A 24,279-nucleotide genomic window follows, 5' to 3' on the forward strand; every position below is an offset into this window, starting at 1 on the left:
TGTGTTCCACAATTATAGTTAAGTTACTTCATATTTATTGGAAATGTGGGTAAATATTGAAACTATAATTAATTTGCACTCCACATTTTCCACATAATTTGACTTCAGCATTGCAAAATGACTTCCGCTGTGCTTTTATTTCGAAAGAGCCTAACCGGCAATGACGTTAACGGAAGCCCATCGTGACGCGGGAAGTGGAAGGTTTACGTTTATGTAGCTGAAATTGACATGTGATTTAAAATGGACAAACCGGATAAAGCAGCCGGCGACAGAAAGCGTCCACCACCAGTGAAGGTACTCGCCGGCCAGTTGAGAACAGCAACGGAGGGCCTAGGGAGCCCCGGCGAGCCGAGCGGAGGCGGCTGGGTCGTCAGGCTGACACGGGCTCGTTTTCTGTCGGTGTCGCTGGTGTGGATGCAGGGCACGGTGCTGGAAGTCCAGCTGGAGCTCGACAGCGTGCTGCTCATGGACGAGACGGGCACGTTCGCCGTTCAAGGCGTTAATAGCATCCCCAAAGGGAAGCCATGTTTGTCCTCAGGTAAGACGTTTGTTAGTTACAGGTGTTTGCTTCCGGGTAATGGCGGTCATTCTTGAACCTGCAGGTAAATATGTGATGGTGATGGGTGCCGTCCAGGCCGTCTCCCCAGAGCCCGTCATCCGCGCCGTGAAGATGGCCGATCTCTCCGAGCAGGCTGACCTTCACAGGAAGATGTGGAAGCTGGAAGTGGAGGACCTGCAGCAGGTGTTGGTGCCGTGACAATAGCGCTCGTCTCATTAGGGTCACGTTTGAGCTGGATGGAACCTATCTAAGCTGACTTTGGGTAGGGTATACACCTTGGACTGGTTGCCAGTTAATCACAGGACACATACAAACGTTCACACCTGAGGACAATTTAGCCTCCAGTTATCCAAAACTGCTTGTTTTGGTGATGTGGGAGGAAGTAACTGGAGACCAGCATGGGGAGAACATGCAAATTCCGCAGAGATGTTCTAATGAAGATGACAACCTACATCTCCGACTGTATGTGTATGTGACTGTATACTATGCAGACCTACATGCATTCTACAGTGCTTTTTTTTTTTCGGTTGTTAAGGAAAAAACACAAACATACCTTTTTTATATGTACTCAAAAAAAACTTTATTTGGTGTGGTGCTGGTTATACTGGTAATATGAGACAGTTGTTACGTGATGTTGATGGATTAAAACAAAATGTCAAATAAGCTTTCTCTGTCCGCGTGTAATTAGTAAAAAGGTCAAACATAAAAGTCATCAACATATGAAAAGAAACTGAAGGTGAACTGAGTGGAACGCGTCTGGTCGGGGCTCTGGTTCCATCGCCCATTTCAGATGTCCTACCGAGCGGTGCATAGCAAAGCTCGTGTTGCTTGGTTACGCTCCGAGGCAAAACCAGACGCCGCTCAGGTATCGGGGCCGACCCGGAGCTGCTTTAAAAATCATGCTGTGATCAGGCTACTTCCTGGATGCTTCTCCGAGATCCCATCTCCTCTCCCCCACCCGCCGGGGGACTTAAGTTTGAATACTGTTTGTCTTCACGTGTGGACTCTAGCGCGTATCATGTCATTACTTGATGTCTTTAAGGAGAAAACTGTATTTTCCAAAGTCATTGTCGTTTGGTGCTATAAGGTGGTCTTTTCTGGCTTTGGCGAGTTTCATCAATAGCACTTCCCGCCGCTCCATCCACTCCCTGAGCTCCTGCTCACCGTGGGCCAGCTTGCACGAGTCGTCCTCAAAGCACGTCCCTACCAGGAAGCTGTACAGACACCAGCACACATCACTTAATACCTTTTCAACATGCACATTTGAAATCATGGTTTTACACTAACAGTTTAATCCAACAAATACTGCATGTTGCATCTGGAGGTGTTTACGCAACCACAGAAAGTAACAAACATTTATTAGGGGTGAGGCTTTTTTTTTTTTCTGAACCTTTTCAAGGATTTTTCTACCAATAAGGGTTACCAAATATATTGTCACTTGCCAAAAAAGCATGTAATGCCAAGGTTTTAATCTTACCAAAAAAAAAAATTGAAATATAAGCTTTTGTCAAACAATATTTATTCGATACTGTTCTTCAGCTTTTCTTCCAATTACTAGTTCTTGTTGGGTCAACGTTGAAATGTTTTTATGCAGCAGTGCTGTGTGGTCATGATCTAGTCCAGTGGTCACCAACCTTTTTGAGCCCTGGTCGACGGGTTGGTGAGCCCTGATCTACTCAATAGTAGTTATAGTAAAGATAATAATACAGACATTTTTATTTATTTATTTATTTTAAAAACAGGAAGGTGTTTGGATGACGCACTGGGGAATTCATATACACACACACACACAAACTGTATATTTAAAGACAAAGCTTTGTGTCATTGTTAGCTTAGTATGAACATTTACGCTTTTTCTCTTTACAATATGCCATTTTGCTTTATTATTCATATTTTTGCAGTTTTGGGGGGTATATTTTATCTCTGCAAAATGCCGTGGTCCAATGAAAAACCCGGCACGGGCCCCTGGGCCACACTTTGGATACTACTGCTTTTGTTGCTCTTTGTCAGGGTTGAGTTGACTCTGTGAGCAACCACTCGACTCCTTACTTCCTTAGTAGCGAGTGAACAATGCTAATTAAAGAGAGAAAGGGAGCGTTATTGCGGCTACAACTAACTGATGCAAATCAGAAGGCGTTGGTGGAGGTGGGCTCTACGCCCTCTGAATGAGTTGTGTGTACACAGGAAACTCAAGCTGACCATTCACAGCCTTGACGGTCGCTGCAGCTCTAGGTTAGACGTTGTGTTATGCAAGAGGATTTTGTAGGGGGAGGAGTGAGCCGGTGTAGCATAATGGGAGCATAATCCAGGCTTCAGAGACTCCAAATTGGCGAAATGCAACAAAACGCGTACCTGGAGAGCAGCAATGAGCATTAAAGGATCAAAATGTGTACTGAGTATGGGAAAAAGCCTCTGGCACCAGGTTTCATACTGCAGTTTGCAGCTTGTGAGGAATGGACCCAAAAGCGTCCCTCTAAAGTGTCTTTAACTCACCTCTCACAGACTTTGAAAGTACCGGTCGGGAAGCGATACTGCCAGCGGTTCTGATCGTCCTCGGAGTTGAAAACGCGGTCTTTGTGTTTTTCCGAGGTGATGTGCTGCTGCCACTGCTTCTCGCTGTTGCAGTTCTTGCCGCAGAGCCAACAGTGGTTGCCATCCTGCAGAAGGCGGGCAGAGAAACCATCACGGATGATTTTATTCATCGTAGGTCAATCACGAGGACCGACGAGCTCACCAGTTCCTCCACGTAGTCTGTGGGCATGTGGATCTGCTTGCCGTTCTCCTTCACAGAGTTACTGGCGCTCTCCTCGCCCCAGCCCGGCTTCTGAGACAGCAGCCACTGCTCGTAAAGCTGATCCATGTCTGCGACTGCATGAGCGTGGGATGTGATTACTCATGTCGCTTTAGCTGCCAATTAAATTCTCGGGGGACTAACTCACTGTTGGTTTCCTTCATGAAGGTCCACAGGTCTCTTTCCTCTGTGCTATGAGCAAAGGAGCAGTTGCCGACGTACTGGCACTTCTTGCCGGCTGCTATGTGCATGCAAATCTGCAGAGACAACAAAAAAGTGAGCCTGCAAGGTGCCTGTTCTTTTTAGATGTCTTCCTTTTTGTTGGCTGTGTACCTCAAACTGAGCTGGGATTGGCTTTTTGGTAGGAAGGGGTCTAACTATCGTCCACTTTTTCCTTTCAACGGAGCTTACAAGCACCACACGTTTGTCTTTGGCCCACCTGGAACAAAAACATCGGGTTCCAATAGATCACTCGTCCCGCTCGTCACTTCCTGTCCGCGGGTCAGACAGAGACGAAGAACTTACGTGTGTCTCGCCTTGGCTGAGCAATACTTTTTGTTCTTGTCGGCTTCACTAAGTTGGCCGTTTCTCCAACACTGGCTACAAACAAACATCATCTTCAGATTGGGAGGCCCAAACCTCCTCAGGCCTGGAGACTGAAGACAACATTAAAGCAAGAGTGTTTGTGACAACAGCAGTCCCAACAACGGGCATGAGGATCATGATGATGTCAAGTCTTACTGTACCTGGGTGCCCCGCAATGCAACATTTGCATTCCAAACTTTGGTGGCCTCTTGAACAATACTTTCATGACTGATCCCTGCGTCATACAAGTCCATAGGAAGTACATACGAGAGCTTTAATTCAGCATTATTATCTTTGTTCAGGCAAAATTATTCACACATTACATTGTGCAAGTGTACAGTATCTTACCAAACAATACTGCAGAAAGTAAACGTGGGGGGGGGGGGGGGGAGGGGGGGGGGGGGAGGAGACACACCTACAAGATGTCAAGTGCCTTGCTGAGGAAGCTGAAGGTAATGGAGTGGCCAAGTACGCCTCCTCCAGACTAGGGATGGGCTATACGGCCTAAAATCCATACTGCCATACACATTGCGGCCTCTTACGATAACTATACATACATATCAAGATATATTCTTGGGCATATAAATGATAATACAACTATCTGAGGACAGGTTACATAGGCGAGAAATGTAATATGTCATTTATTGTGCCAAAATGTAATTACACAACATAATGTTGTAAATCCAAGTACTACTAGCAAAGACAAAGTTTCAACTGTTGGCTTGCTTTCCTTCAGCGCCAAACCACTCCTAGTTTTAGTCCTTGATTTTAAAATGACACCCAAGACACAGAAAACAGGAAAAACTGGAGTCTGGAGTTAATAAAGGAGCAGTGAATTAGGTAAACACTATTATAAGTACACATGGCTATATGGCTACTTGAAATAAAAGAAAATGATTCAAGTGTAGTGTACAGGCACTTGAAATAAACTGCAACATTTGGTGCTGTACACATTTCAATTAAAGCAATTAACTCCAAGCCTAAGAGGAATAAGGCAGTGCTAGATACTAAATATTGACGTCAGGGATGCAATTTGAACATGTTGACTGTGAGGTGTACTCGCTTGTGTTGCCAGCTATTTGGACAAGAATGACTGTGCGCTGATTCTCAGTGGATAGTAAACCAATACAAGCTGTACACAAACTAAAGTATTTTCAAGTTTCATCTCTACATTATTGGTTGGCCCTTGAGAAGATAGAAAAAATGGTTGTTGCAATGATCGTTTTTTGTGAGATACGGTGAACAGTCATCCCTCGCTATATTGCGGTCCGAATATCGTTCCCTCGAGGGGGTTCCTCTCATTCTGTGTGGAAGTGGTACTTTTTTGGCTTCTATGTCCTTCTTCCCCACTCTGTCTGAAACACTAAGTTTAGAATAAGTAAATTGGAGCAAGCTAGCTAACTCAGTGGCTTGCTAAGCTGGTGTCGGCTGTCTCTTAGATACCGTAGCCTGCGCGACACGATATAAACAAAGAATAATACAACTGTAAATAATACAACTGTAGTAACGTTAAAACCCATATTTAGAAAGTTTTCTATGCTTAACTAAAAACATAAATTCACTTATCACAGTCGGGTCTGGAAACAATTAACTGCTATAAGCAAGGGATGACTGTATTGCACAAAGCACCCAGTGAATGTGTAGTTGGTTTCCAAGGGATCTTACCACACTCCTGCTGCATCATCCAGACCTTCAGCTCAATGAGGCTATGAGCGTAAAAGCAGTCGTCCTCCCTCACGCAGCCGTATCGGACTTCATGCCGACATAAGTCGAGTTGGCAGAGGTGGTTCAACATTCGAATTTTGGAGTAGCGCACAGTGTTCTCCTTTAAAATGTGGACCAGGCACCTGAGGAACAAACAGTCAGTCAAAATCCCAAACGTATCATAATGGTGGCTACATTTGTGAAGAACTTACTTATGTTTTTCAAAGTCATGCCTTGTCTCTGGGTGAGAGCAACGCGATGGGTCGTTTTTATTGGTTTTGCTGATTATTCTGGGTTTGTGGTCAAAACACACCTGCAAAGAGAACCCAGCTGTAAATGTAACATTGTTTCGCTTGTGCAGCGAGTGTTTCATCTTGGCAGTTAATCTCAACGGTTGACATATGAGCTGCACTCTGCTATCTCCAAGAAACACACCGACGCATTCAACACGATGAATAGCAACTCGGGAAGATAAGACTCCTGCTGCCCCCTTTCCTTTGTCACAACACTGTATCCATCTATGCTCCTTCACAGACACGCCCATTCAGTACAGCCATACTCACTCCGCACAGGAACACAAATATCTCAGGGTGCTCTTGCAAAATCTTGGGCACCGTCAACCTCACGGTGGAGCTGGCCCCGAAAGGATCGAAGAGAAGCTCCCGGGAGATGAAGCCTTTTCGCTCCAGTGTCCAAACGTCCAATTCCTCCTGACAGTATGCAAAGGTACAATGACCGGGATAGAGGCAGTCTTTACCCACTGCCACCTCTGAAAAGTTTATCAGAAAATTAAAGGAGAGCAAAGAATGAAACAAATGAGAAACATGTCAACTTCTGACCGGAACAAACCCAAAATGTCAGAGACTACATGAACAAGTTGTCAGGATCCCCGTACATTCGCAATTCGGCATTCACCGCCCCGAAAACTCGTTGATTTTTGGTTAAAAAAATAAATTTTTCATCAGCTGAAAACACATCTCATTTATCCTAAGTTGTTAAGGATTTAGAAATGTGTGACAAAACAAGTACATTTTTCATGTTTAGGTCTTTATGTCTCACTGATAATGTTTTTTCGTCAAGGTAAAGATTTTCCACATTGTTCGGCAGTCCTTGAATGCACCATAGTTGCCGTGAGACACAAAAGTGAAACTTAAATATAAAACTTCTACATTGTGACTGTGATTCCACCTGTTCATGGATCATCTAACATTAGTGATGACTACCTACCTTATATATATATATATATATATACATATATATATATATATATATATATGTGTTATAGTTTAAATGCATTTCATTTGGAAAACATCAATGTCAAGCTAGCAGGAGGGTTTGGAGGGGAAGGTGGAGCAAGACCCATGTCAAAATGTTACTAGATTTTCGCCATTTGTTACCCCCTCAGGTGAAAAGCAGGGATCTACTGTATGACTTTGTGCGTCAAATGAGGACAAATGAAGAATTGTACCTTTGCAAATGTAATAAGGTCCTGCATATTGGGTTTTTGTTGGTCTGGGCCGAATGAGTTTCCATGTTTTATCAGGCGAATGCTTTGATCGGCCCAGTAAAGTGTCCTTTTTGCATTTGTGCTCTTCAGTATGGAGCGTGTAGTCTAACACGCCAGGACCTGTGGGCAGAGAGAAAACCTTCCAGATGAGAAGGTATTGTCCACTATCAACTCCCGTGCCGAGTCACACCTTCCTCGCACCTGTTTTGACGTAACAGACTGAACACGCCTGTTTGAATTCATGCTTTTGCAACGGGTTCTTTCCCAAGTCCACGGTGGCAGGAGGGGCCTTCACCTCTGGCATTCCCACCGCCATTCCCATCGGACTTTCAGTGTTGTTAATCTGTGTAAAAAAATAAAAACAAAAACATTAAATGGAGAAGTGTGTAAAGTGACACAGTTAGACAAGTAATAGTCACCTGTGGCATGAAAGGACTTGAAGAAAAATCTAAAAATGTGAAGGAAGACACATGTGAGCATCATCTTACTTTTACACACAAATGACAATACAGGAAACAATCATACCTGTTTTAAAGTCGGATATGGAGAGGCTATCCAGGGAGTCCATGGTTTGGGGTAGGGTGTCAAAAGTGTTCATCCCGAAATAGGAACTGGACCCTGACTGGTGATAGAGCGGGGGCAGATTGACAGTGCACTGTTGGGTGCTGGAGTGCAGGAAGGGGTTGATGTGAGGCAGCATAAGCAATGAATTTGACATGGAGCTGGCTGAGGCGATACTGGTTGGCAAAGGAAGGGGGCCCTTCACTGTTGGTATGACCTGAGGGGAGAGAGAGAGAGAGAGCACTTTGTGAGACCTCCAAGGTGGCCCGGTGGTGTTTCCACTCACTAACCATGGCTGTGTTGGGGCCAGCTTGGTCCAGCAGGTCATCCAGGTCGTCCCCAATGATGTCCGCCTCAAAGTCTTGGCTGGCGTCGAGCAGTGAGTGGGGCTTACTAGTCCGGCAGCCGTTCAAAAACATTGGGACGGAGAGGGGGGCGGACAAGGGTACAGACTTGGAGCGTGACTCAAAGCCCGGAGGCTCTGAAGGGGTCGTACGGGGCTTATTGTTGGTGAGTGGAAGCTCATCTGCTGCTGTGTCATTCAGTGGCGGCAGCACAGCCACCGGAAGTTGGATGGGACCAGGCACAACAACACTGCTTTCTGGGATCAATGGAGGCACTTCTGGAACACACAGGTGAACATGTGTCCAATGTGTCATTATCCAACACTTTACTTCTGAATGCATTTATCCATTTGGCATGTCAACATTAGAGTGTCATTTTCACATTTACACTTTGTGGTGTTACACACTTACCAATTTCTATGTCTTCAACTGAGGAGGAGTTCAGGGATGCCTGACGAATCAGAGGAAAAAGTCCTTGAAATGACGTGCAACAAGGGCATCATTTGTGTATTGTTCAATGTTACCTTATCACAAGCGGCATCCTGGTAACTCGATCCGCGCAAAACATTCAAGGCCGGCTGCAAAACGGAAGGAAAGTAACTATTTTCAGCAGGGCATTGAGATTTAGGTGTAACTGCATTTGAACCAGACATGCGACGGGGGCTGCCAGGATGCGGGGCGGCACGCACCTTACTCCTGACATAAGCTTTACGGATTTTCAATCCTAAAACTTTGGCAAGGTCCTGAGTCAGCTGTATAACACTGGGATCCTGGGACAAAACAACGAAACAAGAGAAAACCGGCATGTTAAAAACACAGCTAGACGTGCCATATGATTAAAGCAATCGCTCCTGCCAGTTACTAATGATAACCTCCACTTTTATATTTAGACTTTTATTATACTGTACAGGTGTATGTGTGATCTTTACAATAAACAACACTATCCCCTCCTGGAATCACTGTGAGACAATGCAAACTGCTAGAATATGCATATGGAACATGTATGATGGAGTAAAAAGCACATAATAAAACAAAAACAAAAACGTCTTTGCCTATGCAAAAGCTTCACTTGGCGGCCTGCTTTTCATTTTACCGCCTTTCCATTTCCAGGTAGGTTTTATCTTACCTGAGGCACAGCTAGAGAGCATTTGGCCACAGCATCATAGGCTTCTTGATGTCTTCCCATTTCCTTTAGAGACTTTGCTTTTCTGTACAACGCTTTGTGGTTGCCATCATTCAGCTCCAGGGCCTTTTCACAGTCTTCTAATGCTTGGTCATATAGTCCCTGACAAAGGGAGGGAAAAATAAACGCCCCAGTGTGAGACAATGACTCTTTTATCATACATACACTGTGTGTGTGTATACAATGCCACAGATAAGGGAGTGCTTTTAGTGCCTTATAAAACAATGAGCCATACAGTTGTGACAGAAAGAGAAACAAGCTGTTCTTTCAATGTGCAACTTGTCTCCAACTTGCTGTGATAAAAAAGTAGCAACCTAAGCCAGTGCTTCCTGGACATGACGCTGTCCAGTGACACATTCATCACAGTCAAGTGAGAAATCTTCCAATCGAGCAAAGCCCCACCCACCTACAGCGCAGTATGATGCTACACTGCACCAGGGCGCAATGATACATGTATTACAAATCAGATTTTTCAGTACGATACAGAGGTTCCCGCCCGGTATAGTGAGCGACAGGAAGTGTAACTGTCCATGGTCATGAGTGTATGCCGTATGTTTTGCATTGTTCCCTCACTGTAAAATGGACCGACTTTAAAAGCAAAATACGTCGCTAACCAAGATTGTGGCGTACTGTTTCACCCCTAAGGCTGTATGGTACTTCAAGTACACTGTTGGTTACCAGCTTAAGATATGTCAAATTCAAGCACCTTCTAAAGGCATTTTCAATATTTTCAAGCATCCTAAAATACATTTCAAAAATACTGAATTTCTCCTGCACCAACACATTCTGATTATATATATATTTTTTTAATTTTTTCCACAAATAATGATATTTGACTCCAGTATAATTCATAAGAGTCACATGTATTAAAATATTCAAATTTTTTTATTTATTGAGTTGTAGTATTTATTTGAGGGTTTGGAAAAAGTTTCAAAACCTATGTGCTCTGCTGAGTTCATATTGAAATATTTACAATTCCAGGCAATTCAGTCAAAATACAACTGCCCAACATTCCCTGAGCTTTAATGGACGGAAGCGACAAGTGGAATTAACAACAATATTTGCAGCATTCCGTGTAGGTGAGCCACATTTAGCAGTTTCCATTCCATTGCCTTTCCTGATTTGCAAGTTAGAACAGTCGCAGTCAGTAAACAGGAGATATTGTGAAGTGTGAAGTATTTGTTAAGACGACTTGCAGGAGATTGTATGGTGTGTCAAACAAGCTACAGACTTACCGGGACAATGCTTAAGTATGCGGCAGCTCGATTCGCATAAAGCTTCTCCAGTAAACCCTTGGCCACGCAGATGTCCTCAGAGTCGGCGTAGTCGGCGATACTCAAGGCTTCTGTGTACATCTCAATGGATTTTGTCCATTCCCCTTCTTTAAACACGTCGTTTCCTTCCCCAAAAAGATTCCAAACTAGATCCTTAACAAACACCTGAAACCCAAAGCCATACAAATGTGCTTAATTAATCCAAATTCAGCATGTAAAAGGCTTAATGCTGTGGCAATAGGTACATAACTTACTTCATATTTATCCTGACTTCCAGGAAACGGTAGGGTTGATCTAAGAGCAAAAGGAATAGTCACATTGTAAACATCCTCCTGTGTTAAATCGGAAGCACACAGATGTCGTCATAGTACTAATTATCATTCACAGCATAACATTACAGTACGTCACACAGGTCTTGCATTCATCAAGCGTGTCGGTACTCTAGTTTCACTGACCTTAGGGACTTTTTTTATCATCATGTTCGCACAGTTTTAATAAATGTCAATTAATGTGCTCATTATTGCGTCAGTTTTACTTAATACTGTGGCCCCTCGGTTAGGGTACGCCCCAGTTAGCGTATTTTCCGGGTAATGTCAAAAAATGTATGCAAAAATGTTGCCTTGGTTCACGTACATTTCCCAGTTAGCATAAAATATGGCATGCACATCTTGTCGTGCGGCGTTAATACCCTTGTTAGTGTCGCGTTAGCATGGAAACCAGGACCAGAAGTCATGGTCCCCCCAGCTTTGTCACCTGACTATTACATCATCAGCGGTTGACTCCGTAGTTCTTTGTCCACTAACACAGTTAATGCTTTTATTGATCATGGCTGCAAAATAACCCACATTGGAGCCAAAGAAAGTGGCAAGTGCCAGCATTTTAGTAAACAATGTGAGAAACACAATTGAATTTAAGAAATAACCCATAGCAAACCACAAAGTTGTTGTCTGTGTGGATCTCACTGCCTCACAGCCATCTTTGTCGACAGTCAACGCTTCAATCAAGGTAAAAGTACCGTTAAATCCCTGTCAGTCGCCATTTATATGCATTTCAAATTGTTTCCTGCATGTAAAACTATTTGAGAAAGGGTTTTGTGTTAATATTTTTCAGTGTCCGGAACGAATTAACAGGATTTACATTGTTTCTTATGGGAAAAATGTATTCAGTTAGTGTTTCAGTTTTGGTTTGAGTCGAACTCTCTGGAACGGATTCATGACGCAAGCAGAGGTTCCGCTTTAGTTTACTGACTCATGTTGCTAAATATGGTACCCAAAATATAGAAAGCGCTCTCGGTACAATGCAGTGTAGTCCCACGCCACCACGTACACAATAAGCTTATTGTTCACGTCATAATGCAGCACTGAGTATTATCTTCATAAAGACAAATTTTGGACATACAGCACTTATACCAGCTCTTATCAAATTATCAGAGACAGAGTTGTGCCTAATTAAACCTTCCTGTCAGTGCACATGAGGCAACGTCTTCGGGCAAGAGGCAGGGTACACTCTGGACCGGGTTAACAGTTGCACACATATACAACCGTTCATGCTCACATTCTCACCTATGGACAATTTAAAGACTAACATGCATGTTTTCGGGACGTGGGAGGAACCTGGAGTACCCAGGAAAACTGCACATCAATCATATTGTGGGAAATAACCAACGTGAGCTTATACGCCAGCAGAATCTACAATTTATTACATTTCGGTTGCCGTGACAACTTTAGCTGGCATCATACACTGAATGTGAAGCTGTAGCTCATTGTTTACACTTACTGAATAAACTGTAGACCTTTTTGGATCTCCTGCCAGCGACTCTTCCTGTCCAGACGCACTCCAGACATGACAGTGTTCTCTTGAATCCACTGCTGGCTGTCACTGCCTGAGAGGACAAAAACAAACAAACAAAAAAATCAGGCTTTTAATTCACTGCTGAAAAAGCCAGAAAGAGTCACCAACAGACACTCAGTGTTGCCATGCATTGTTATTTCACTTTCATCCTGCTGGCTTCTCTCTCGCTTTCTTGTCATGTTTAGGACTTCCGCATGTAGATGTGATGTCACAAGTGCTACCGGAAGTGTTACAACGATTTAATGGCATCTTCCTAGCTAGCTAGCGAAGAAACGTTTACGTATCATATATCGTGGACGGAATACTAGCGCCTACCCAATATTTGGACTATTGTACGCCTCATTTCATCCCAAAATTGAATCAAATTACAGAATTAAAAAAAACATGTGCTGCCGAGGAGGTGGGGGTGTGACGTTAGCTTCGGACAGGTTACGCTCGTCCAGCTTGGTGGCACATTTGACTTTGTTCCGGTAGACGTTTTGGGGTGACAAACTACGAGATGATTTGTTCTCATTCACTACGACACTGTGATGTCAAAGACTAGCCTCTGTTAAATTAGGTTTGATGGCGGAGGAGGCACAAGAGAGCTCGTACGTGGACGTGTCCGATGATGGACGCATGACATTTAGCACACGTGTGTATGTATTTATGGTTAGCAGCCATCGTCTGCTAGCGCATAGTTTTCCACACAGATATCTTGTTTTACTACTCAGAAAAACATAACGACCGATATGACACTACTCGGTTTAAGTATTAAGGAAGTAGACTGAGCCCAACGAAGCATAGGCATCTCCCAAGTTTAACTACTTTCCCTACGCAGACAATAGCGACCTCTTCATCTTTTATTAATAAATGGCGGAGAGCCGGTAAATTGTTCAACTGAGGTGGTAGTACACACTTACATGAATTGGTCTGCAAGCCAAACAAACCCCGAAGTCTGTTGCCACCGAAGGGGGGTGGGGAAAGTGATTTTTTTTAATTTAGCTACAACAATAATTAGGCTAAATGTGCAGTTTCTGCAATGGCTGCCCTGAGCTACTTCTTCTTCCCCTTTGGTGAACAGACCAAGCACGTCAACTGTGATGGAGCGGCTGCCCCCTACAGTGAGGAAATGGACATTGTTTTACATTTCAACACCGTAATCCAAGCGTTTCCCCCACTGAGGGCAGCACACAAACACATGAATTAACATTCTTCATCTTTTTAAAAATTCAATTAAACTAATTACAATTAATTAAAACTAGAAATTTAATTATTTAATACTAAAATTAAAAAAAACATTAAAACTAATCCAATGTAGGCCAGGATATGCAAACTACATACGATAATAGATGCCAATAAAATACCATCTATCCATTTTCTATACCGCTTGTCTAGGGTCACGGGTGAGCTGGAGCCTACCGCAGCTGGCTTTGGACAGGAGGCAGCGTACATCCTGGATGGGTTGCCAGTCAGTCACAAGGCACATACTGTATACCACAAACCATTCACACGCACATTCACATATGGACAATTTAAAGTCTCCAATAACCTGCAAACATGCAAGTTTTTGGGATGTGGGAAGAAGTACCAGGAATAAAACCCATGCAAGCATTAGGAGAGCATGCAAATGCCACAGTGTAGTTGCAACAGAGCATGGCTCTTCTAACGATGAAGGCGGACGTGCCAGCCACTTCATCACCGTGCTGCATCATTTCATCCAATGTTATAATTATTTCAGTAATTAAAGTTGTTTCAGCTATAATACAATATGTATATAGTTATAATAAAAAGATTTAATGAGATGACACCTTACTGGAAAACAATAACAGTGTTAGTAATTATTTTATTCTTTATTATCATGTATTATTTTAGTTATGTTTAACTCCCAACACTGGTCATGTAGAGCGATTAATTTCCATGCATGCAACAAAAGATTTTGGAATAATAAGATACTGAGAGATGTTCACAGCGTACAAAAGGAGGTGAGAAAAGCTGCTTATCTAACATTGTGAGGAACTACACTTCCCCTAAAAAAATCAGCATAGCAAAGCAAACACCCCCTAGAGCCCTGATATTACAACATGAAAAATGTTAATGACCTCGAGTTGAAAATATACCTTCTAAAAACATAACATCAGATAAAATATGACAAAAAATATCACATTTTCAGGTGGTGCGCACAACTTGCCAACTAAACCGACGACGGAATGGAAGGAATGTTTTACACAACAGGTTGAAAAGCATGACTACAACTGCGCTACGTATTATGTCACAGTTCAGATCTCACTTTACTGATTCACCTTGTTAAGTCTAACTTGCATTTTCAACATGTTTGTGCCACCTAAGAATTCTATAGGCTGCCAAAAAAAACGCAGGCCTCCCTGTTTAACCAACACCGGATGGGCTTAGCCGGGGGAAAAAAAAAAAAAAGAACCCCACTCCATGTTAACACACAGAGTGAGGACGTGACCATTAGTCCTGCAGCTCAGTAGCAGTGCCTGTCTGGAGCCATGACTGCCTTCCAACGCACGCTTTTCCTCTTAGCAGGTAAGTTGGAAAGAAATGATCATCCTTTTTAAAAACATGCAGGGAGACTGTGGACTTGTGTGTACACGTAGGAACTAAATAAATGTGGTTAAATATCATAAATGCATTGGTGGTGTTCAAAAATAGCTGGCATGTTCTGATTATTTCCATGCACTTTCTGAAATATATGTGGAAAATAAACAAATCCGATTTCCATAGTTTGCCATGAATTTCTTTCAAGAGAGCTGAGCTTTTCTTTTTTTTTTGTTTAAATGGTCTCTCCCATTTCTTCTTTTTGCATTTTGAAGCTCAACTTCGAACTTCATTAACATCCAACAGTTCAAAATGTAAATTCTTGCAATTTTTCAACTGGCCTTAAAATTTTGAGACACATTTCTCTCCATACTTTCACATTTCCAGCGTCTTAAAATGTGAAGAAAGTCATCGGGGCGTGTACCTTTAGGACATTTGTGAGCGGTTTTCCATGACAAAGTGTCAAGAATCGCAACAATGTACGTTTGTGCGAGGGCTGTACATGGATGGCCCCTGGGCAGATGCATAAGTATTGTAAGCCACATATACTGTACAGTGAGTACCTTTAATCATAAGAGAATACGTGTCATGGTCTGAGGCTGCATAAGCACTGGGTGGCCACAGTTCATCATGCCAACATGTACTGAAGCAGGGCATGATGCCCTCCCTTGGGAAACTGAGCAGCAGGGCGGTATTCCAACATGACAAGGAGCACCAAAAAAAAAAAGGTGATGGACCTAAACCTGACCGAGCACCTGTGGGGCTTCCTCAATTGGAAGGTGGAGGAGTGAAGGAGAATTCCAGATGCAACCGTGAAGCTCAAGTCAACTCCATGTCCAAGGGAGTTAAAGCAGTGTTGGAAAGTATTACTATCCGCACTAAGTATTGACACTTTGGGCCCAATTTAGACATTTCCACTTAGGGGTGGACTCACTTTTGTTGCCAGCGGTTTAGACATTAATGGCTGTGTGTTGAGTTATTTCGAGGGGACTGTAAGTTTACAAGCTTCTTTACATTGTATCGAAGTGTCATTTCTTCAGTGTCGTGCCATGAAAACAATATACAGCACGAAAAGGGAGTGTACTCACTTTGTCAGGTTCCATTTATGACCCACAGAGGTGTCGCCCACTCTCATATTGTCTGTCAGCAAAGGTACTTGTGTTGTCTCCCGATATTAATTCTGCACACAAACATGTGTCAAAAGTACAAGGATAGTAAACGTCTTTTGGAAGTGAAGGAAACCACGGTCGTTAAAAAGCGGGGCCTTGATTATGTGCAAACCCATACATATCTCAGGATATAATAACTGATGCAAAAGTGGCATGAAGCTAATTGTGATGCAGCGTGTAGGAAGGCTTACCAATGATTGTACTGACACGGGACACAGTAACTGGATGGACTGCAACACAGACGTCCCTCGCCACACCCAAATATTGCGGCTTCACTCTATCATGGTTTTTCAAAATATATTAATTAATACATCATGTTTCGTGGTTGAATACGTATAATAAGTGTTACATATTGTTTGCCTAAATCAGGGGTGTCCAAACTACGGCCCGGCCCGCGGCAAATTCTGAATATATAACTAGAATATGGCCCGCACAAGAAGCTTGAGATCAACTCTGTTGCACTCCTCAATTTCACCACCAGATGGCGACAGGCATGTAAATTCATTACTGTGCAGCGTCATGTCTACAAGAGCCATAATGATCCGTCAGCAGCAAGTCTTTGTTTACATTTTGGGCTTCTTTGAAGTTTTGGGTTTGGTGAATGCAAGTGATTATGTGGTTTAAATCAATGGATTGATCAAATCAATTATGAATCATGCATACACTTTATGTAATTCAATTCGTCTGTTGTTCCATATTTCTCCTTTGGAAATAACAATCATTGTAAAAAACAGTAATTATTACATCGTAAAAAAGTACTGCATTATTGCTAGACACACAGCATAATAGATGTATGCATATCTATATATCTATTATCTATTCATTGACTTATAGGCAAGTTAGAAATGCCACCTCTAACGCGGCCTTTTCTGTATTTGGCCCGCAATAAAAAAGGTTTGGACACCCCTGGCCTAAATGAAGCGTTGTCAAGCATAAAAATGGCTAACTGAAGTAAAATCCAAATGAGGCATTCAGAAGAGGCATTCAAAGACGTTGACGCAGTATTCTACAGTAGTCACTAGGTGTCAGTAATGTCACTGTAATGTTCAGTGAGACACACAAACACCAGACTTGATCACCACAACAGGCTGTTGCAGGTTTGAATGATCTCATGCACGATAAAAAAAACAATAAAAACTGGCTTATTTTCGTGTACAATATTGGGTAATACGTGTGTAAAGGTGACTGTGGGGGTGTTACGTCATGTCTAGAGGGCTCTAATAAAGTTAAAAACCGGATTTAGAGGATGGTAAACAGGTTTTCTATGCTCTAACTACAAAAATATTCTATTTATAAATAAGCAATCCTACTTTGTGGAAATTCACTTATCACGGTGGGGTCTGGAACCGATTAAACGCGATAAACAAGGGATTACACTATTGGGGAACTGTACCAGACAACTTTATGTGCAGTATGAGCTTGTGGTCAGATCAGCAGACAGTAAGATGTGACAAAGGTGTTGGTTAACAGCGCACTACTTCCAGTATGTAGACAGGGAACAGAACAGGGGGCTAACAATGTTGACGTATGGCCAGCTATGACTGTAAGTATGCGTAGGTCTTGACCATTCATGTCAAGGTATATGTGTGACCTGAGAGGTGTTACTTCACCCTGCAATGTGTGATCTATCTGTATATGATCTATCTGGAATATAGATTTATATCAGTCACATCAGCCCCGATGATTTACAGGCGTTTGTGGTGGATGTCAGACTGAGCTATCGTTGTCCTTTACAGTTGTTGTGGCCACCGAGGCTGCGTCCTCACCCCAGCGGACCAAAAGAGGGATCCTGGAGCTGGCGGGGATCATCAAGTGCACCACAGGGAGATCGTTTTTCTTTTATGTCTTTTACGGCTGCTACTGCGGACTGGGAGGCCACGGCAAGCCTAAAGACGAGACCGACAGGTGAGTCCACATGCCTCTCAAGGAAATGGTACAGTCGTCCCTCGCGATATTGTGGTTCCATTATTGCAGCTTTTCAAAAGTTAATAAATAATCGCTGTTTTGTGGTTGACTATGGCGTATTATTAGTCAAAAAATACTGAAAGACAAGGCGTAGTGTAGTATTCTGGCTGCTAGGCGTCAGTAATGTCATTAAAGTCATGAAGTAATGACATTAGATTACTGTCACACTGAATGGAATCAGCCATGGCATGTCCGACATGATAGAGTGAAAAGAAGTTTCCCTCCCATTCTGTGTGGAAGTGGTACATTTTTGCCTTATTTGTCCTTCTTCCCGACCTTTTAAGTTTAGAATACAGTAAATAAATTGGAGGTTAACTAGTTAGCTCGCCAACTTGCTAATGGTTGGAGCCATGGCCGTCTCTTGTGTCTCTGCAGTGATCCCCTAGCCTGCGCATTACAGTTGAGCAATGTGGTGTATATCTAAATGTAGAGGAGACTATAGGGGTGTTATTTCATGTCTACAGGGCTCTAATAATGGTAAAGATTTTATTTTGAAAGTCACAAACAGGTTTTGTATGGTGTAAATACGAAAATGTTCTATTTATTAACATTGAAGCCTACTTCATGGAAATTCCAATTGAACCAAACATAAATTAGGGATGACCGTACTTACGAATCCCACACCCAGATGCTAATCATCTCTCATCTTGCCCTCAAACCTTTTTTTTACCTCAAACTATACACTCGTGGTGGTGGTCCCTAACGTTAACCCCTAACCCCCCACTCTCCACTCCCCAGGTGCTGTCAGAAACATGACTGCTGCTACGCAGATGCAGAAAAAGAGGGCTGCAAACCCAAAAGGGACAACTACGAGTGGACGTGTGAAGACAACATGGCGTCTTGCGGTATATTCAGCATCTATTTTGGTTGATTTTATTATCTTTGACCAGTGGAGCCTCGGAAGGTGAACACGTTTGAGGTCATACCATTGGGAATTCCAACTAAACCCAAATGTTTGGGGGGAAATACACCTTTAATGTCCAGATATGGGTGGTATGGGCAATATGGGTTTAAGTCTACACACGCCTTCTTCATGAATGTTTTTTTTGGTTTCTTTTGACATTTTACAGTGGTTAACTTATTTTTACACTTACATGACTATTGATTGTAACAGTTTGACCCCAGAACAGATTATTTCCATTGTTTCCAATGGGAAATGGCTTGTTTAGAAACTCAAAAACAAATCAGAGTCAACCAGGGACAGATTGTTTTTCAACCTTGGAGAATACAGCACATTGAATACTTGTCATGAATTGTTGCAGGCAACGCCTGCAATTATCGCACAACAGGCTAAGTTAAAACAATAGTGATCTAAATACCGAAAGGTGTAACAAAGGATGACCTCAACCAATACTATTTTAATTGCTCTTAGGTTGTCCCCTTTTCAGCATTTACTGACAGACATGTGTTTTATCCGTTGCAGATAGCTTAACAGACAAGTGTGAGAAGATGCTGTGCGAGTGTGACCGAGACGCCGGCAAATGCCTGAAAGGTGCTCGTTACAAGTGGTACTACGCTCTGTGGCCGAATTGGGCATGCAGCTCCACCACGCAATCCTGTGATCCATTGTGATTGCCATCAGGGGGAAATGAGCTTGGTAGTCAATAAACAGCTACCGCAATAGCCACATCCCTACAGTGGCATTTTATTCTTTACTTCCTTGTCATTTTCAAGAAGACTCTCACGCCATTTCTTTTTGGCAAACTGGGAGTTTGTTTATTTGTATTTCATAGTCTTTTCAAAGGCTTGCGCAGAATGGCATCACGGTACCACGTCCCGTGCAGTTTTGGACCCCGAGATGCAGACACTGCAGCAGCGAATGCTTAACTTCAAGCAGGGGTGGCCAGACTTGTTCCACCGAGGGCCATATACCGAAAAGCGAAAGGATGCATGGGCCACTTTGATGTTTTATAAAACAGCACATGCAGCAGACATGCTAAGACGTTACACATGTTTACTGTTGATTTTTTTTTACATTTTCCAAATATTTCAACTTTCCTCTTAAATAATCTTCATAAATTGTCTTCTCATAACATTATGACCTTACTGCCATAATATTCTAACTTTAACACCAACCTAATTTACCAAAAATTACAACTTTATTTGCTTTTGTTTGTGCTGCTTTTTTACATTTTCCAACTATTCCAACTTTCGTCAGATTTTCTTCTCATAACTATGACTTACTTTATTGCCATGATATTTTTACTTTATTCTCATAACTAACTTTTTCCACAACTTAAAAAAATAAATAATATAAAAACAATCTCGTAAAAGAACAACTTTTTCTCGTTAGATTACAACTTTTTTATTTTTTATTATTTTTTTTGGTAATTTTTCTTGTTAAATTATATTTTTAGAATGTACCGTTTGCCAATAAAAAAACAGCAATGGGCTGGAAATGGGCCCAGGCCGCACTTTGGACACACCTGACTTAAAGTATTTTCTTATAACAGGTAGGTTCCATAGGTTCCATAGGTATGAATGTGAGTGTGAATCGTCTAAAGGTACCCTACGATTGGCTGGCAACCAGCCCAGGGTGTACCCCGCCTCTCGCCCGAAGTCAGATGGGATAGGTAGATGAATATGAATCAGTGTTTCCAGATGGGAAAAGACAAATTATCAGACCAGAAGCTTAAAACTATTGTATTTTGAGGAAAATGCACATACCTGTTTAGACAGTGTCGTGCTCCGTTGTGCGTCACTCGTGTTACGCCGGGCAGTGATTGGCTGTGAAGAGGCACACGAGACATAGCACAACATCAGGCACATTGCAGGACGTATCCTGTTTGTGTTTACTAATTGCCACATACTGAAAGGGGCAAATGATCTCACATTATGGTATTTTTGAAATGATTGATCGTAAGTCACACAGAGGGTGAAATTACCGTACAAATACGATGAGTATCATACGACTGGCAACACTGAATGAACCAGTGCCTCCCTGCTGCGGCCAGTGCGTTTTGCAAACACAACACAATACTTTCTAAAAACATGATAATCAGGTGAAATGCGACACAAAACATCACATTTTCAGATGGCGTGTACAACTTGTCAACTAAACACACTCCAGCGCTCAACGCAGACAGGTGGAGCTGTTCTACTCAATCACTCTGACAAGAATAATGGAGGTACTGACAGATTCATGTTTGATGGAGTGAAGGGTGGAAAAATGTTTTATGCAACAATTAAACCACATATTATGTCACAGTTCACACCTCAATGTCCTAATTTACTTTGCCACGTCTAACCTGCTTCTACTGTACAGCATGTTTGCACCACCCAAGAACGCAAAAGGGTGCCAAAAAGAAGCAGCAAGACTAGATTGGCTCAGCTGGCCGGAAGTTTTTTCAGGCAACATATAAGAAGGATCCAGGGGATGCGAGCATTAGAGCTGCAGCAGCGGAGCAGTGTCTGTCGTGAGCCATGAATGCCTTTCTCCACATGCTTTTGCTTTTTGCAGGTAAGTTGGAAAGAAATGATTGTCCTTTTTTAAAACATACAAGGAGCCTCTCCATGCAGTAAATCAATGAGCGTGTTATTCCACGTGGAAAGTAGGAGCTAAATAAATGTATTCCCTTATTGTGCATGTTTGGACCAAGTTGATGTGCAAAAATATTGCACGCTTTTCTCGGAAGGTTTTCTTTAAACAAGTACAACAAGTGCGAACTGTGCTTTTTAGGGGAAGAAAGGATATGAATTGTTCATTATTCTGTGTGTGTTCTATGAACAATTTCACCATCAACACATAATAACGATGATTCCTGGTCGGACTCGAACTGTAGTGTCCCAAACCTAAAAGAACCACGACGCGTTCCTTACAGAAGAGTGAATGGTTTGTTTGGTAACTGAATTCCGCAGGCTAGTTTGTTAGGTGCGCTGTTTGGCAGTACGATAACCCAGACAGTGTACAAAAACCGAGACATATTTTTAGCAATAATTTTTGCCGAAAACTGAAATATACGTCGTATATCGTTCAGTGTGAGGCAAAATTTTGGCAAAGATGGGCGTACAAAAACCGAGGTTTGACTGTTGGTAAGAATTCTCTCTGATGCAAAGCCAAACATTTATACACTGAATGATTAGTCCCTGTGACACAAACCCGGGGTTGTTTACCCATCGTCCAAAAAGACGGAGCATGACGATTCAAAAGGAACAACCTGATTGGTGAGTTTGTCGTCGATGTCAGACTGAGCTGCTGTCATCTTTTACAGTGGCCGTGGCCTCCCAGGGTCCGTCCTCACACCCAAGGAGCAAAAGATCTCTAATCGACCTGAAGGGAATCATCAAATGCACCACAGGGAGATCACTTTCCTCTTATCTCTGGTACGGCTGCTACTGTGGAGTGGGGGGTCATGGCAAGCCCAAGGACGACACCGACAAGTGAGTCCACACGCCTCTCAAGAAAACTAAGCCTGAAATAACTTGCTTGTGTTCCCAATTTGATTTTTACAAAGAGCTGGCTGAGCATCAAAAGCCATCAGTATTCTGCAAGAAGACTGTTCTCATATTCATCTTTTGATGTCCAACCCAAATATTTACAGTCTACCGCAAAAAGAAAGGAATCACTGTTGCAAAACTTCTGGTGGACCATCAACTCTAAAATAAAGTGTGATTTCACCCACCTTTTCCCAAACGTACATTTTTGGGCTGCAGGTGCTGTTACAAGCATGACTGCTGCTACGAAGATGCTAAAAGTAAGGGCTGCAACCCCCTAACAGACGACTACGACTGGAAGTGTGAAGACAAGATGGTCGCTTGTGGTAAGTAAAGTAGAACACCTCTCAGGTCTCACCATTGGGGATTCCGATCACACCTAAATTCCCAGGGGAAAATACACCTCAAAAGTCACACAAAATGTTACATTTTTTTTTGTTTTCAATATTTTACACTGGTTAAATTATTCTTATTTGTGGTCTTTTTTGTTTTTACATTTACAATCAACGGTGGTTAACTTATTTGTACACTTACATGATTGGTGATGGTGACCGTTTCACCCCAGAGCAGATTATCTATGTTCTCTGTGGGCAATCAACATACATCAACTGCAGCCTCGTTTCAGCTTTGTCTTTCATTCATTGCAGATCATTTGACAGACAGGTGCGAGAGGATTCTGTGCGAGTGTGACCGAGATGTCGCCAAGTGCCTGAGTAATGCACGTTACAACTGGTATTACGCTTGGTGGCCGAATTTCCTCTGCGGTTCCGGCAGAAAGTGTGATTAACCGAGCGCCTTCAGGAGAAAACACGTTGGCTAGTCAGTTCAAACCTAATAACTGCGACCCCACTCTGGTATTTTAGTCCCTTGAGAAATTCCTTATTATACTTCTTATTCCTTATTATACTTCTGGGAAACAGTGAGTTTATTGATTTTTACTTTTTCATTGCTGTGCTTTTGCTGAATCACATTACAAGGGTGGCGAGGTTTTCCATGATGACATCAGAGAAGCTGTGAGTCATTGAATAAATATGGATGGATGTTGGCAGTGTTCCGGTGTGTTTTTTCCCAACTTAGAACAACTTCAGGCTTTGAGGGTACTATAGCCTGACTGTCTTTCATTTATGAAATACACAAACTCGCCAGGAGATGGCACCAGACTTTAAGCAAGACTTGACAAACAACTAGCACTTTATTTATGTGCTTGTTTACATACAATAAATAATATAAAGTGAAGACTAAAAACCATCTTCTTTATAGCTGCCATGAGATACTTGTATCATATTAAATATTCCGTATACTTCCATTAAAGGGAGACACCCACGATGCATTGGATAAACTCTTTTTTCCTCCAATGGTGGATTTTTCTGAACCACTGAAAGGCACGGACGGGGTTCGAACCCGTGATCTTCGGTTTACGAGACCGACGCCTTACCACTTGGCCACCGCGCCCGCGTTAGCCTGAGTGATGTCATTCCGGTGGATTACACGTTAACGACGTCATAATCATTACCAGACTAGGCAAAAAACAAATGTGCATTTATCAATATTTATATAGCTTGATCGTCATTTAAATGTAAATAATGTCAATTGAAAACTATATTCACCATATTGACACATAAATAACATTATATAAAGGGTATTTGAAAGTGTGGTATAAGGTATCTGGAAAAAGCCAGGTTGTCTTATATTCAGGCTCTAAAGGGGTTCATACATGTAAACCAAAAATGCTGCAGCCGTGTGGGTGGCGTCCGTGGAGCATTCTTCCACATACACACGTTCCGACGCATTTTTTCTGATATATACACTAC

At 42.4% G+C, this 24,279-nt stretch overlaps 4 protein-coding genes and 1 non-coding gene across 5 annotated transcripts; 3 read left to right on the top strand and 2 right to left on the bottom strand.

Annotated features, from left to right (window-relative positions):
- Positions 1–120: 120 nt before the first annotated feature.
- rmi2 (RecQ mediated genome instability 2) lies at positions 121–1,363 on the top strand. Its single transcript, XM_054759404.1, has 2 exons — positions 121–538; positions 603–1,363. Exons 1-2 carry the CDS (start codon positions 241–243, stop codon positions 755–757), a joined length of 453 nt encoding a protein of 150 aa, XP_054615379.1. The 5' UTR covers positions 121–240; the 3' UTR covers positions 758–1,363.
- On the bottom strand, positions 1,120–13,409 carry zc3h7a (zinc finger CCCH-type containing 7A). The gene is made up of 23 exons (XM_054759374.1): positions 13,262–13,409; positions 12,285–12,390; positions 10,763–10,802; positions 10,470–10,673; positions 9,178–9,336; positions 8,741–8,821; positions 8,576–8,629; positions 8,463–8,502; positions 7,998–8,329; positions 7,672–7,924; positions 7,566–7,594; positions 7,348–7,489; positions 7,108–7,266; positions 6,203–6,408; positions 5,852–5,952; positions 5,601–5,782; positions 4,097–4,170; positions 3,876–4,006; positions 3,684–3,789; positions 3,499–3,607; positions 3,294–3,427; positions 3,053–3,216; positions 1,120–1,773 (listed from the first exon to the last, which is right to left on the bottom strand). Exons 2-23 carry the CDS (start codon positions 12,350–12,352, stop codon positions 1,584–1,586), a joined length of 2,958 nt encoding a protein of 985 aa, XP_054615349.1. The 5' UTR covers positions 12,353–12,390; positions 13,262–13,409; the 3' UTR covers positions 1,120–1,583.
- Positions 13,410–14,755: 1,346 nt separating this feature from the next.
- pla2g10 (phospholipase A2 group X) lies at positions 14,756–19,609 on the top strand. The gene is made up of 4 exons (XM_054759402.1): positions 14,756–14,888; positions 17,806–17,974; positions 18,773–18,879; positions 19,458–19,609. The coding sequence occupies exons 1-4, from the start codon at positions 14,852–14,854 to the stop codon at positions 19,604–19,606; spliced, it is 462 nt and encodes a 153-aa protein (XP_054615377.1). The 5' UTR covers positions 14,756–14,851; the 3' UTR covers positions 19,607–19,609.
- Positions 19,610–21,345: 1,736 nt separating this feature from the next.
- On the top strand, positions 21,346–23,513 carry LOC129171076 (phospholipase A2-like). Its single transcript, XM_054759403.1, has 4 exons — positions 21,346–21,494; positions 22,246–22,414; positions 22,688–22,794; positions 23,116–23,513. The coding sequence occupies exons 1-4, from the start codon at positions 21,458–21,460 to the stop codon at positions 23,253–23,255; spliced, it is 453 nt and encodes a 150-aa protein (XP_054615378.1). The 5' UTR covers positions 21,346–21,457; the 3' UTR covers positions 23,256–23,513.
- Positions 23,514–23,848: 335 nt separating this feature from the next.
- Positions 23,849–23,920, bottom strand: trnat-cgu (transfer RNA threonine (anticodon CGU)). Its single transcript has one exon. It is a non-coding gene; the product is annotated as a tRNA-Thr (tRNA).
- Between the last annotated feature and the right edge of the window lie 359 nt (positions 23,921–24,279).

Source organism: Dunckerocampus dactyliophorus, chromosome 18, assembly GCF_027744805.1.
Source record: "Dunckerocampus dactyliophorus isolate RoL2022-P2 chromosome 18, RoL_Ddac_1.1, whole genome shotgun sequence".
Lineage (NCBI taxonomy): Eukaryota > Metazoa > Chordata > Actinopteri > Syngnathiformes > Syngnathidae > Dunckerocampus > Dunckerocampus dactyliophorus.